This window comes from Rhinoderma darwinii, chromosome 8, assembly GCF_050947455.1.
Source record: "Rhinoderma darwinii isolate aRhiDar2 chromosome 8, aRhiDar2.hap1, whole genome shotgun sequence".
Taxonomy (NCBI): Eukaryota; Metazoa; Chordata; class Amphibia; order Anura; family Rhinodermatidae; genus Rhinoderma; species Rhinoderma darwinii.
The window spans coordinates 46,146,155-46,160,890 of NC_134694.1; the positions used below are offsets into that span (position 1 = coordinate 46,146,155).

General features: G+C 44.2%; 1 protein-coding gene across 2 annotated transcripts in view; it reads left to right on the forward strand.

The window, feature by feature from the left end:
- MSN (moesin) overlaps positions 1–14,736 on the forward strand; it is a 349,029-nt gene that overhangs the window by 320,817 nt on the left and 13,476 nt on the right. For both annotated transcript variants that reach the window (XM_075835638.1, XM_075835637.1), the window contains 4 exons: positions 4,651–4,797; positions 8,551–8,647; positions 11,268–11,431; positions 11,526–11,656. In XM_075835638.1, the coding sequence (XP_075691753.1) occupies positions 4,651–4,797; positions 8,551–8,647; positions 11,268–11,431; positions 11,526–11,656 (539 nt within the window). The remainder of the gene's footprint in view (positions 1–4,650; positions 4,798–8,550; positions 8,648–11,267; positions 11,432–11,525; positions 11,657–14,736) is intronic.

The following is a 14,736-nucleotide window of genomic DNA, read 5'->3' on the forward strand; positions in this document are numbered from 1 at the left end:
GGGGGCTTTGCACATTCGACTTGACACCCAAAAACTATTCCAGCTAAATTTGAGCTCCAAAAGCCAAATAGCGCTCCTTCCCTTCTAAGCCCCGGTGTGGGTCCAAACAGCACTTTATTACCACATATGGCGTATTTACATAATCGGGAGAAATTGTTTTACAAATATTGGGGGTTTTTTTTTCCTTTATTCCTTGTAAAAATTAAAAATGGCTACGTTTTTTCAGCAAAAAAGTAGATTTTTACTTTTACAGATTAATTCCAATGAATTCAGCAAAACAATTGTGGGGTCAAAATTCTAACTTTACCCCTAAAAAAATTCCTAGAGGGTTGTAGTTTCCAAAATGGGGTCACTTTTGGGAGGTTTCCACTGTTTTTATCCCTCCAGTGCATTGCAAACGTGACACGGCCCTGAAAACTATTCCAGCAAAATCAGAGATCCAAAATCCAAATGGCGCTCCTTCCCTTCTGAGCCCTGCTGTGGGTCCAAACAGCAGTTTATTACCACATATGGGGTATTGCTATAATCAGAAGAAATTGCTTTACATATGTTGGGGTGTTTTTTCTACTTTATTCCTTGTAAAAGTTTCTATGTTTTTTCAGAAAAAAAATAGATTTTCATCTTCACTTACTAATTCAAATAAATTTAGCAAAAAAACTGTGGGTTCAAAATGCTAACTATACCCCTATATAAATTCCTTGAGGGGTGTAGTTTCCAAAATGGGGTCACTTTTGGGGGGTCTTTACTAGTTTGGCACCACAAGACCTATTCAAACCTGACATGGTGCCTAAAATATATTCTAAAAAAATGAGGCCCCAAAATCCTCTAAGTGCTCTTATGCTTCCGAGGCCGGTGTTTCAGTCCATTAGCATGCTAGGGCCACATGGGGGATATTTCTAAAAACTGCAGAATCTGGGCAATAAGTATTGATTTGCGTTTCTTGGGTAAAACCTTCTGTGTTATAGAATTTTTTTTTATTACAAATGAATTTTGGCCAAAAAAAAATTAATTTGTAAATGTCACCTCTACAATGCCTTAATTTCAGAACAGAACTGTAGACATATGGGAAATATAAACTAGTAGTATTTTGTGTGGTATTACTATCTATTTTACAAGTAGATACATTTACATTGAGAAAAATGCACATTTTTGCAAATTTTCTCTAAATCTTGGTGTTTTTTTACAAATAAATATTGAATTTATCCACCAAATTTTTTCACTAACATAAAGTACAATATGTCACGAGAAAACAATCTCAGAATCACTTGGATAGGTAAAAGCATTCCAGAGTTATTACCACATAAAGTGACACTTGTCAGATTTGAAAAATCGGCTTCGTCCTGAAGGCCAAAACAGGCTCAGTCCTGAAGAGGTTAAAAAAGGATTTTTGAAACATCGTGTTTCTCGTCACTTCACAAACACATATCACTGTAATTTTGACTCCATCAAGATTACTCTGATCGAACAAATTCCACCAGAGACAGCTAATAGGTTTATCAGATTAAAACAACGTGAAAATTATTGGATATTTAAATTGTGTTGCTTACATCCAGGGGGACTTAATGACATTACAGAAACCTCCCTTGACTAAGAATATGCTTACTTTTTTTGTAGTATGTATTATTTATGTATAATTATTCAATCGTTTTTTTTTTCTATTACTATAATATGTCTATGTAAAGGGAAGTGTTTTCTATGTCAGATATTAGTTAGGTGTGTATCTCTGCCCTCTGGGGGAGGGGGAAGAGTACATTAGACACATCTAATGCATTCCAGGAAGCAGGAAGTTCCAACTGCTTCCATCCCCCTCACGAGGTAATGAGATTCCATGAGGCTCATGCCCTCCCCCCTTGCATGTGCATGAGCATGTGATGTCACACAGATGTGAGGGGGGGGGGCTTTAAAAGGACAAACGGTACCACAGTTCCTGCTCCCCTTCCCTCCTATGTATTATTTATGTATAACTATTCAATCGTTTTTTTTTCTAATACTATAGGTCTACTTCTCCTATATTAATACCTGTTTATATAATTTGCTTATTTTTTACCATTATCTTGGGGTCGTTTCTAAATACTGATTTATGAGCTTTCACGTTGCAACCCCTTCTTTCAAAAAATAGCATATTGTTTATTACAAGTAACTGTAACTACCCATATAAACGACCTAATAATTACCAAATAACAAATATATATACCATTCACTTGAATTGCATATTTTTAACAATTGATTCTGCAATATAGGTTTTCAGAAGTCGTAAGCCCACTAATTACACCCTCCACTTACCTCATCCTGTGGTCCGATGGTTGAGAAATCCTCCCCTGCAGCTCTGTTGTTCTTTCCCCTTCAGCCACCGCAGCCGTCTGTAACCTTGACGACCGTGACGCTGCTTCCAGATAATTACCGCAAAAACTCTTTATTGTGTCCTTCGTATACCACTTATTGCATTTACCTTTTATATATTCCTTTTGTGTAATTCATACATAAATGGTCCTTTTCTAATTTTTACGTTTTATTGTTCCCTCTTGTTTAGTCTTAAATGGTTTTTAATTTTATTTGCTGTATATAAGCTGTAATAATCAGTGTGGTTTTACGTGGCCTGATGATGACATCGGATCGATGTCGTAACGCGTATCTCGTTAATCAATAAATACACATATTTATATTACCTTGATCTCTTAAATTCCATGCTAGCAGCGCAGTTTATAGGTCCACTTTTCATCTTTTCTCTACTCTAAAACTTAGAGGGAACATTGCTTATTAGTTATAATGTTTTAAACAATCCAGTGGACAGCACGTGTGCAAACATTTGGAAACTGTATAGATTTATCAAGCCCGATGCATTTGTAGTGACCAATCAGGACTTCCAGCTCAGTTGTCTGGAAGATTGTAAATTATGCTGGCTTCATTAGTTAAAGAGGTATTCCTTTCACAACCTGTCCACTGAATAAATGTTAGGGTATGTTCACACGGCAGTGTCCGTAACGGCTGAAATTACGGTGCTGTTTTCAGGAGAAAACAGCACCGTAATTTCAGCCGTAATGGCATGTTGAGGCGCTATTTCGCTATGTCCATTACGGCTCCATTTATGTCTGAAGAAGTGACAGGCAGCGCGGCGTAAAAAAAATGACCGTCTGCACAGGACATCGTAAGACCCATTCTAATGAATGCGCAGATGTTGCTGACGCTTTGGAGCCCCTATTTCGGACGTAATTCGAGGCAAAACACCCAAATTACGTCCGTAAATAGTGTGTGTGAACATACCCTTAGATTGGTGTGGGTCTCTCGAAAGGAAGATCCCTGTCACTCCAGCTGCACGACCACAGCAAGGAGGAGCTTGAATGGCGCAGGTCTAGGCTGTTTCAATCACTACTTCAGAGATTGAATGCAGCTGGAGTGGATGGGGACCGCGTTGATAAGCGTTTTGTTGTTGGACTATTCCTTTAACCTGTGGATGATTGGACAGAAGATTAATATTGTAAACACTTTTTTTATTATGTATATGCTGTCTTTTCTAACCACATGATTCAGCTAGATTCAGCATTTCTGCAGCAAAATCTGCATGTGTTGCGTGCAGATTTTGTTGCGTTTCACCCCTTAATGAAAAAGGGTGAAATCCGCAGTGAACATCCAGAACAGAATAAGCATGCTGGGGTTTTGAAAATCCACAGAATTCTTTCATTTCCCCTGGAAAATGTTTAGCAGAATGTGAATGAGATTTGTTCAAGTCTCATCTACATTGCTGGGACTGTAATCTGCTGCGGTTTTTCCACATGGAAAAGCTGCAGTATTTCTGTCATTTGTGAGTCCAGCCTTGGGCTAGATGCACATAATGCCGAATTTGATGCAGAAAATCCACATCAAGGTGATAAATACTGGTAATTCTGCAGGTAAAAAAAAGTTCGCACGACAGGTCAATTTACGTGCGGAAAAATTCTGCAAAGTGTAGATGAGATCTTTTACTTTTCTGGTACTGTAATTAGGCTGCTGATTTGCCGCAGTAAATGCTGTGCAGCAAATCCGCACGTAATATGCATCTTGTGCATGTGGCCTTACACTGTCTTTGAACACAATTAGGGTATGTTCACACGCTTAACAAAAAACGTCTGAAAATACGGAGCTGTTTTCAAGGGAAAACAGCTCCTGATTTTCAGCCTTTTTTTAAGCCACTCGCGATTTTCGCTGCATTTTTTCACCCGTTTTTGGAGCTGTTTTCTATAGAGTCAATAAAAAACAGCTCCAAAACAGCTCCAAAAATGTCCCAAGGACTGACCTGCACTTCTTTTTCATGGCCATTTTTTACGTGGCTGTTTTTCAAAACGGCCGCGTAAAAAAACGGCCCATCGGAACAGAATGCCGTTTTTCCCATTGAAATCAATGTGCAGATGTTTGGAGGCGTTCTGTTTCCGATTTTTCAGCCGTTTTTTGGGAGTTTATGGCTCGAAAATAGGCAGTGTGAACATACCCTTACACACGCTTCAATAGAGAAGAGCACACAGATACAAAATTACAATCTAGGATTCAGAGTGTTGAATAAGAAACAAGGTCAGTTTCAATGTTCTTCCATTAGTATGTGTCTTTAATGCACTTTGACCACTGATGCTGTGTGAAGTTTCTTACCTGTTTTAACAAGGTTGTCGTACTATTTTACAGAGAGGATGCCATTCTAGAGTACCTGAAGATAGCCCAGGATCTGGAGATGTATGGAGTTAACTACTTTAGCATTAAGAATAAAAAGGGCTCTGAACTTTGGCTTGGAGTGGATGCATTGGGACTGAATATTTATGAACAAAATGACAGGTAATGTATTGTGAGGACAGTTTACGATTTGCCCATAAAATCATGTAGTTACTGGAAGTGTCTTTGTTGGAGTCCATATATTGTGGAAACTGTCATCAATTTACTGAATGTGGAGAAATAGTATTTGATTAAATGTAGCATAAAAGCTGACATGATGCTGAACTAAACGAAGTGTAAAAGACAAGTAATGGTGATGCTTGCAGCAACCGTTTAAGCAGGAATTAAATTTCTTGGTTGTTTGTCCACATGTTTCGGAATTGCTGCGTATTTTCCATCCAGAATTGCAGACGGAAAATATGCAGCAGAATACAGTAACCGCAAATTGGGTGAGATTTAAGGGGTCTCAAACTCGGCCGGGTAAGTGGGCCGCATATAGAAAAAATGGGAAGTTGACGGGCCGCATTATTTTAAAATTTGATGCAATACAAAATTATTGTTAATCAATTAGTTATTTGAACTACTATAACACTATATTACTATAATAATAATACTACATTACTATAATAGTATCGCTAGGTTTAAAATTTGAGATATTTCTCCACGTGCTTATTTCAACAATCCAGCTTTCCAGTTTAAGTGTCGCTAAATGCAGTCCGGCGGCTCAGTTAGCACACATGTCAAGATTGGGCAGCCCCTTTTTAGATAGTGCCGCAGTGCCCTCTGTGGATGCTGCCGCAGTGCCCTCTGTGGATGCTGCCGCAGTGCCCTCTGTGGATGCTGCCTCAGTGCCCTCTGTGGATGCTGCCGCAGTGCCCTCTGTGGATAATGCAACACACCCCTAGATAAGGCCACAGTGCCCTCTGTAGATAAGGCCACAGTGCCCTCTGTAGATAAGGCCACAGTGCCCTCTGTAGATAAGGCCACAGTGCCCTCTGTAGATAAGGCCACAGTGCCCTCTGTAGATAAGGCTACAGTGCCCTCTGTAGATAAGGCCACAGTGCCCTCTGTAGATAAGGCCACAGTGCCCTCTGTAGATAAGGCCACAGTGCCCTCTGTAGATAAGGCCACAGTGCCCTCTGTAGATAAGGCCACAGTGCCCTCTGTAGATAAGGCCACAGTGCCCTCTGTAGATAAGGCCACAGTGCCCTCTGTAGATAAGGCCACAGTGCCCTCTGTAGATAAGGCCACAGTGCCCTCTGTAGATAAGGCCACAGTGCCCTCTGTAGATAAGGCCACAGTGCCCTCTGTAGATAAGGCCACAGTGCCCTCTGTAGATAAGGCCACAGTGCCCTCTGTAGATAAGGCCACAGTGCCCTCTGTAGATAATGCGACACACCCCTAGATAATGCCAGTGTCCTCTTCAGATACTGCCACACACCCACTTGTAGATAATGCCACAGTGCCCTCTGTAGAGGCTGCCACAGTACCCTCTGTAGAGGCTGCCACAGTGCCCTCTGTAGAGGATGCCACAGTGCCCTCTGTAGAGGATGCCACAGTGCCCTCTGTAGAGGCTGCCAAAGTGCCCTCTGTAGAGGCTGCCAAAGTGCCCTCTGTAGAGGCTGCCAAAGTGCCCTCTGTAGAGGCTGCCAAAGTGCCCTCTGTAGAGGCTGCCCCAGTGCCCTCTGTAGTGGCTGCCCCAGTGCCCTCTGTAGAGGCTGCCCCAGTGATGTCAGGGGCTTGCCCAGAGCTGGAGTCCCGGAGCAGAGCCGCTTCTGGCACTCTGCCTGGGATTCCAGCTCTGCTCCTGACATCACTGTCCATATATGGACAGAGATGTCAGGGGCAACCCCAGAGCTGGAGTCCCAGGCAGAGCGCTAGTAGGCTCTTCCTGGGACTCCAGCTGTGCTCCTGACATCACTGGGACTCCTGCTCTGGGGAAGCCCCTGACATCATTGTCGATGTATGGACAGCGATGTCAGAGGCTTCCCCAGAGTCCCGGAGCAGAGCCGATAATAGCGCTCTGCCCGGGACTGCGCTCTGGGGAAGACCCTGACACACTGTCCATATATGGGCAGCGATGTCAGGGAATTCCACAGAGTCCCGGAGCAGAGCCGACACCAGCGCTCTGCCCGGGACTCCGGCCCTGGGGAAGCCCCAGACATCGCTGTTCATATGTGGACAGCGATGTCAGGGAATTCCACAGAGTCCCAGAGCAGAGCCGACACCAGCGCTCTGCTCGGGACTCCGGCTCTGGGGAAGCCCCAGACATCGCTGTTCATATGTGGACAGCGATGTCAGGGAATTCCACAGAGTCCCGGAGCAGAGCCGACACCAGCGCTCTGCTCGGGACTCCGGCTCTGGGGAAGCCCCAGACATCGCTGTTCATATGTGGACAGCGATGTCAGGGAATTCCACAGAGTCCAGGAGCAGAGCTGACACCAGCGCTCTGCTCCGCTCTGGGCAAGACCCTGACACACTGTCCATATATGGGCAGCGATGTTAGGGAATTCCACAGAGTCCCGGAGCAGAGCCGACACCAGCGCTCTGCCCGGGACTCCGGCTCTGGGGAAGCCCCAGACATCGCTGTTCATATGTGGACTGCGATGTCAGGGAATTCCAGAGTCTCGGAGCAGAGCCGATACTAGCGGCTCTGTGTCCCGCGGGCCGCAGATGACAGCCCCAGGGGCCGCATGAGGCCCGCGGGCCGCGTGCTGGAGACCCCTGTTTTAGAGCATTGTATAATGAAGGATGGTTTCCGCAAGTGTGTTTCTGTTTTGTTTTTTTTGTGTTTTTCATTATTTGGACGTCTTTGTGGATCTTTATTTTTCCCTTTGTATGCTTGTTTGAAATATAGATTAATTGACTGGTCTGTTTATTTAGCTGGATTTTTACATACACAGACATGCATTCCATACACATAAAATGTCTGTCGTGTCTTCTGTCCCCTACATAAACATTGTAGACTTACACCTCATGCACATGACCGTTGTGCCACTCGGGCTGTTTTTGACGGCATCCGAGTGGCACCCGATAGTCTGCATGTACCCATACTCTTTAGCAGGTGAATCGGGTCCGTGATAACTGATCCGAGTCTCCGATCCAAGGAAAGATCGAACATGTTCTATCTTTCCTCGGATCACTGACTGGACTGAGACGGTGCACATCTGCATGAGGCTTTAGAGTATACATGTTTACTGCCATAAGGACATGGGGATACGCCACTGCTGAACACTTCTGCGGAAATCAATCATGGCTGGTCCTGGTTTCTCTAGACAGTCGGATTGTCCCCATAGATAGTCTAATTTGACTTGTGCATGACTAGATTGCAGTTTGTCAGATGTAACTCCCTATAAAAATGCTGCTTCCAATCCTGAACTCCTGTAATACAGGAGACTAACTATATAAATGATCTATATGCTATGCTTTGCAGCGTTTTCTTTTATTGGTGTGTGTGATTTGGGCTATGTTCACTATTCCATCGGAGTTGATAGCAAGAATAGTGCTGCCCACTAAAAACGATGGACACTATAGTGGAACCCCGATAGCCCCTGTTGTATTTTGATGCAGAGCATCGTGGCTACTGTTTAAAAGTCGCAGATGTGAATAATTCCGAAGATAATGCAGTTTTTTGTATAGATTAGTTGCCTCCATTAAGAGGATTATCCTTTCTTGGTTTATATAAAGATTGTATTGTTTATGTCCGTTTCTCTAATATTGATATATGTCATTGATATAGGTTTTCCAATGTAAGGATCTTTTGTTTAGCATTTGTGGCTTGAAATGATTTTTTGTGTTTCTATTGGTTTGTCACATTACTCCATCATGTTCTCACATTTTCCATAGTTCTTAAATAGATGTCTTTTTTTTCTCCAGACTGACACCTAAGATTGGTTTTCCATGGAGTGAGATAAGAAACATTTCCTTCAATGACAAGAAATTTGTTATCAAGCCTATTGATAAGAAAGCACCAGTGAGTATATAAACATGGGGATGTACTTATCATGTGTACTGAAGTCTGATGTAATGGCAGGGGGTAGGGAGACGGACAAGTGAGCCCTAATCTACCCGCCACTCTGTCCCTGCCTACTTGCAACGACCCGCCCTAGGCGACGGGGTACAACTGGGCAGCGGTCCCTGCGCTCAGTAAGTGCACGACAAACATACAAAGGAACACAAGCAAGAAAAAGGGGCCGTTGCCCACGGCAACACCGTGAGCAACCAGAGTGGTGAACGAGCCGAGTCAAGCCAGGAGTGTGCGAGGTACAAAACGAAAAGCAGAAGAGTAGTCGGTAAGCCAGGGTCTGTATGGAGCAGGAACAAAAATAGCAGGAGCTGTAGCTGGGCCAGGAAACCACAAGGAAAGAATCACAAGCACCGAGGGACAGGAAGTGCAGGCTTAAATAGACCGAGGGCGGGAGCTAGCTGAGTCTGGCCAGGTTACGATAGGTTCTCCCACTCCTAAGCCTGCCAGCCTGAATGGTGGAAGCAGGAGTCAGTCTCAGGGATGTATTCTCAGGTGCTGACTGATTAGTTCTGGGAGTTAACCCCGAAGCTGTGCCTGGCAGATCCTTTACAGTACCCCCCCTTTTATGAGGGGCCACCGGACCCTTTCTAAGGGGACCTGGCTTACTGGGGAAACGCAGGTGGAACCTCCTGACCAATACCCCAGCGTGAACATCCCGGGCGGGTACCCAAGTCCTCTCCTCGGGCCCGTATCCTCTCCAATGGACCAGGTACTGGAGGGAGCCTTGGACCATCTTGCTGTCCACAATCCTGGCCACCTCGAATTCCACCCCCTCAGGGGTGAGGATGGGAACAGGAGGTCTCCTCGAGGGAGCCAAGGACGGGGAGCAGCGTTTGAGGAGGGAGGCATGAAACACGTCGTGTATCCGAAAAGACGGGGGTAACTCCAGCCGGAAGGAGACAGGATTGAGGACCTCAATGACCTTATACGGCCCAATAAACCGGGGAGCAAACTTCTTGGACGGAACCTTGAGACGCAAGTTCCTAGACGACAACCACACCAGATCCCCGACCATAAACAGGGGGTTAGCAGAACGTTTTTTATCAGCCTGAGTTTTTTGTACGCTCTGGGACACCTCTAGGTTTTTCTGAACCTGGGCCCAGACTGTGCACAGTTTTATCCCCTTTACCTTTATCTGCTGCATCTCCTGGCTCATGCTGTACACCACATTAACATTATAACGTAAAATTTGTAGGGTTGCCATTCTATTTTGGTGTACCTTAAAACAGAATTCCAAGACTCAATGTATCCAAATAAAGTTATATATCTCCATATTTTTCTAGCCTTCCAGTACTATAGCAGGCGCTTGTGCGCAGGCTCTTTAGCTTGAGGCCTGCAGAGTTTTGAAGAAACTTGCATTCACCCTTCTGCAAGCCTTGTCTTGGTGGACAAATACTTACAGGTGACATCCTGGATGACTAGAAGATTCTATTCTTACTACCCTCTGTACATCTTCCAGAAAAAGCTGTCCTTAATTAATTTTTTTTTTTTAAAAAAGGGCAACACTTTACTACAGTCTTACTATAAAAAAGTCTATATAAGGGTGTGTGCACATCAGCGTTAGTTTCCGCTGTGGGCTTCCGTTGGAGGATTCCGTCGGGTTCACCCCTCAGTGGAAAGAAAAATGGAAACCTCAGCTTCCGTTTCCCTCACCATTGAACTCGATGGTGAAGGTAACCCAGCTAATTTAGGTTTCCGTCTGTCACCGTTGTGACAGGGTTCCGTCGTTTTGACGGAATCAATAGCGCAGTTTGCCTTTCCGCTGAGGGGATAACCCGACGGAACCTCCGTTGGATCCCCTCAACGGTGATTTTAACAAGCCCTAATATGATCAGTGTGCAAATGTTTGACTTTGAATGTATTTATTTTTCAATTTTGTGATCCTGAAATGCCACAATACCAAACATGTTTAAAGAGGACCTGCCACCTCTCCTGACATTTTTCTTTTAGTAAATACTTATTAAATGGTATTCTCCATGAAATAAAAATTCTGGAACATAATTTCTTAGAACTCTGTGTTGTACCGTTCCTTTATCTCTCCTAGAAATTTTTGAATAAATTGACAACTGGGTGTCACCATTATCAAAGGGGGAGTGTCCCTACATAGTGTCAACACTGATTGGACACTGTCCGTCTGTGTATGGACACATTCCCAGCTGGTAACACCCAGTTGTCAATTTATTTATAAACTTCTAGAAGGAATAACAGAGGAATGACACAACACATTTCTAAGAAAAGATACTACAGAATAGTTTTTTCATGAAGAATACAAGTATTTATTAAAACAGACATGTCAAGAGAGGTGTCAGGTCCTCTTTAAGAAGAGATTCACTTTGCATGATACGTCAGAATTCCCTCTCAGATTTGGTGTGTGGCAAGTCTAGTGTTACATTACGCCTACTTCGACAGTGTTGAAAAACGGGTGTTGCTAAGAAGAGATGTCAAATGTGTCAAAAAGTTTCCAGCTACAGAGTTATGGCGTTTGCTATGGCACACGTTAAGAACACTAGTTGTATTTTGTAACGTTCAATGCACAAGTCCTTTGTAGTTTATTCTTGTGTTCCAGGACTTTGTATTCTTAGCTCCCCGATTACGGATCAACAAACGAATTTTGGCACTTTGCATGGGCAATCATGAGCTGTACATGCGTCGTAGGAAGCCAGACACCATTGAAGTCCAGCAGATGAAAGCTCAAGCAAGAGAAGAGAAGCATCAGAAGCAGATGGAGAGGTAGTGCAGATGTTGTCACCCTACTTGCATCTTCATTTATTTTGTCTTTTTTTGGGGGGAGAATTTTTCATTAATTCCTATTTCTACCGCTCAGAGCCCTCCTGGAGAATGAGAAAAAGAAGAGAGAGCTGGCTGAGAAAGAGAAGGAAAAGATTGAACGTGAGAAGGAAGAACTGATGGAGAGACTGAGGCAGATAGAGGACCAGACTAGAAAAGCCCAAGGAGGTTAGATTTCTGATTCATACACCGTATCTAGCCATGGTATATTGAATGTCATTGCTAATATTGTTTGTTGGGGTGCTTTGTCCAGTGATGACAAAGAAGCCTGAAACATTTTTTTTGTGGAGTTTCAAAGGCCATACACATTTATAGTTTACATAAACTGAGTAAATTCACTTGTTTTTATATAAATTATTAGGATGTAACTTCCCTAAGGCCCCATGCACACGTTAGTAAAACGGACCCATTCGGTTCTATTGGCCGCGGACACCTTTCCGTAGCGCTACGGAAGGGTGTCGGTGCCGTAGAACCGTGCCGGGAATTATGGAGCATGTCCTATTTTCCAGTACTCTAGTACATCCCTCATGACCGCACCACAGGAGGTTGCCCTATTGACCTCTATAGGGACAGGAAGACAGAGAGGTTAAAAGACCCCTCCCACCACCCACTTGCCAGTGTTCTTCCTGTCCCTACAGGGTCAGGAGCAGAGAGACGTCGCTCCTGGATAAAATACGGGCAGGTGGCGAGATCGGGGAGACCGTGCACTCTCCCTTCTATTCCTCCTATGTGCCTAGGCTAATTACCTCTCTAACGAGAGGTCCCTTAGCTCCCAACCAAAACACCTACCTTACGAATCCTAGACAGGGTTCCGGAAGTGTGTGAGGTTTGGGATTCCCAAGCCAGGCTCCAGCCGAGGCTGCGTGACCATGCGAGTATCGGCAGCTCCATAAAGTTGGTAGTGCCGGCAACATCCTCGTAAGCGGCATAGTCGTAAGCTTTCAGTCGCCTGCTATGACGCGGCTGCATCTCAATGGAATAGACATCCTGGAAGGCGGGAAATTCAAAACGCCAGCATTTAAAGGGGCCCGCCCAGCTATGTAGTTAGAGCTAATACCTCTAACGTGGAATTATATATACAGCCTTAAGCATATATCTTGTGAATTGGATATTGCATTTGACTATTGATTGTCGGGGTGATGGAACTATCTCGTTCTGACGGAATTCCAAATATGCCCCAGGGTCATGTGAGTCTCACCTTTGGGGTAAGGGTATGTTCACACGGCCTATTTACGGACGTAATTCGGGCGTTTTTGCCCCGAATTACTTCTGAAAATAGCGCCTCAATAGCGTTGACAAACATCTGCCCATTGAAAGCAATGGGCAGACGTTTGTCTGTTCACACGAGGCGTAATTTACGCGCCGCTGTCAAAAGACGGCGCGTAAATAGACGCCCGCGTCAAAGAAGTGACCTGTCACTTCTTTGGCCGTAATTGGAGCCGTTATTCATTGACTCCAATGAATAGCAGCGCTAATTACGCCCGTAATGGACGCGGCGTTCAAGCGCCTGCACATGCCGGTACGGCTGAAATTACGGGGATGTTTTCAGGCTGAGACATCCCCGTACTTTCAGCCGTTACGGACGCCCTCGTGTGAACATACATACGGAGTCGTAACCCTTAGGGTAAGTACACCGTACTTTACCTGCCTTTTGTTTTCTCTAGGATAAAGATTCCTCTCAGAGACAAACTGATAAAAAATGTTCGACTTGTGGGAAAAAACTGCCAGAGTCGCATAAGAAACAATTGTGCCAAGACTGTATCGCAAAACTACTAAAAGAGGAACAACCGACGTTTATGTCTGAACTTAGGGCTATGATTCGCAAGGAAATGAGTCCGTAGCCTCCCTTGCCCCTCCTCAAGAAACTCCGTCACACTCCCGGGCAAAAAGTCCACGGACTGAAGTGGAACAAAAATGGTGCCCGGCATCTCAGAGGTCTGACTCTGAGCAGGAGTGTTATTACTTATCAGAGGGCGAGTTAGAAGGAGAGTAACTCCTGCCTTCAGCCTCATCTACTCAGGAGAAAAAAAAAATATTCTCTTCAGAGATATCCGATACCTTAATCCAGGCAATACGGGAGACAATGGATATTCCAGAAGAAGACCAACCCCATACCATCCAGGATGAGATGTTTGGGGGCCTGACGGAGAAGAAAACAAAGATTTTTCTGGTAAATGAGAATCTCAAGAAAATGGTAACGATGGAATGGGAGGATTCCGAAAACAGACTCTTCATCTCAAGAGAATTCAAAAACAGACTTCTCTTTGATTCAGAAGACACTAAACCTTGGGATGAGATCACAAAAGTGGATATACCAGTAGCTAGGGTTGCTAAAAAAAATGCAATCCCCTTCGAAGATTCCTCTCCGTTGAAGGACCCCATGGACCGAAAGGCAGACGGACTGTTGAAAAGAGCTTGGGAATCTTGATCTGCTTTAATTTCTACAAATATTGCGGCCACATCTGTAGCAAGGTCGATGTTTATATGGCTAAACCAACTGGAGACCCATTTAATGATGAAAACATGAAGAGAAGATCTATTAGAATCTCTACCCTTACTAAAAATGGCAACCAGATTCTTGGTAGACGCATCAGCTGAATCCATTAGATTTGCTGCCAGGAATGGGGCTCTCTCAAATGCTGCTTGAAGAGCATTATGGCTCAAGATGGGGTCAGGAGGCACGAAGTCCAAAAACAAGCTATGTTATGTCCCATATACAGGATCTCTGATGTTTGGTCATCTCCTGGATAACATGCTGGAGAGCGCAACGGATAGAAAAAGGGTTTCCAGAAGGGAAACCTAAAAAGCCACCTCAGTTTCGTAAGTTTCGCCAACACAGGGAAGCAAACTTACAGAACTACGGAGGAAAAGGGAAATCCGGTCGCTGGAGTTACCCCAAGGGGGGAAGGAGTCGAGGATATTTCCTCAACCCAATAACTAATTTCAGCCCTCAAAAGCAATGACGCCAATAGTGTGGGGGAAGACTCCTACATTTTTATTCCAACGGGACCAGAGTAAACCAGAAACCTTGGGTTCTACAGATTATAGAAGAAGGGTACAAAATAGAATTCTCCTCCATTCCTCCAGAGAAATTTCTAATAACCAAGTACCGAGCAAGAGATCTTCATCAAATCCTTATCCTGGACATCCAAAAACTGCTAAAATGAAAAGCAATTACTCCAGTTCTCCACAACGAAAGATTCAAGGGTCACTATTCGAAAATCTTCTTAGTCAAGAAACAAATGGTT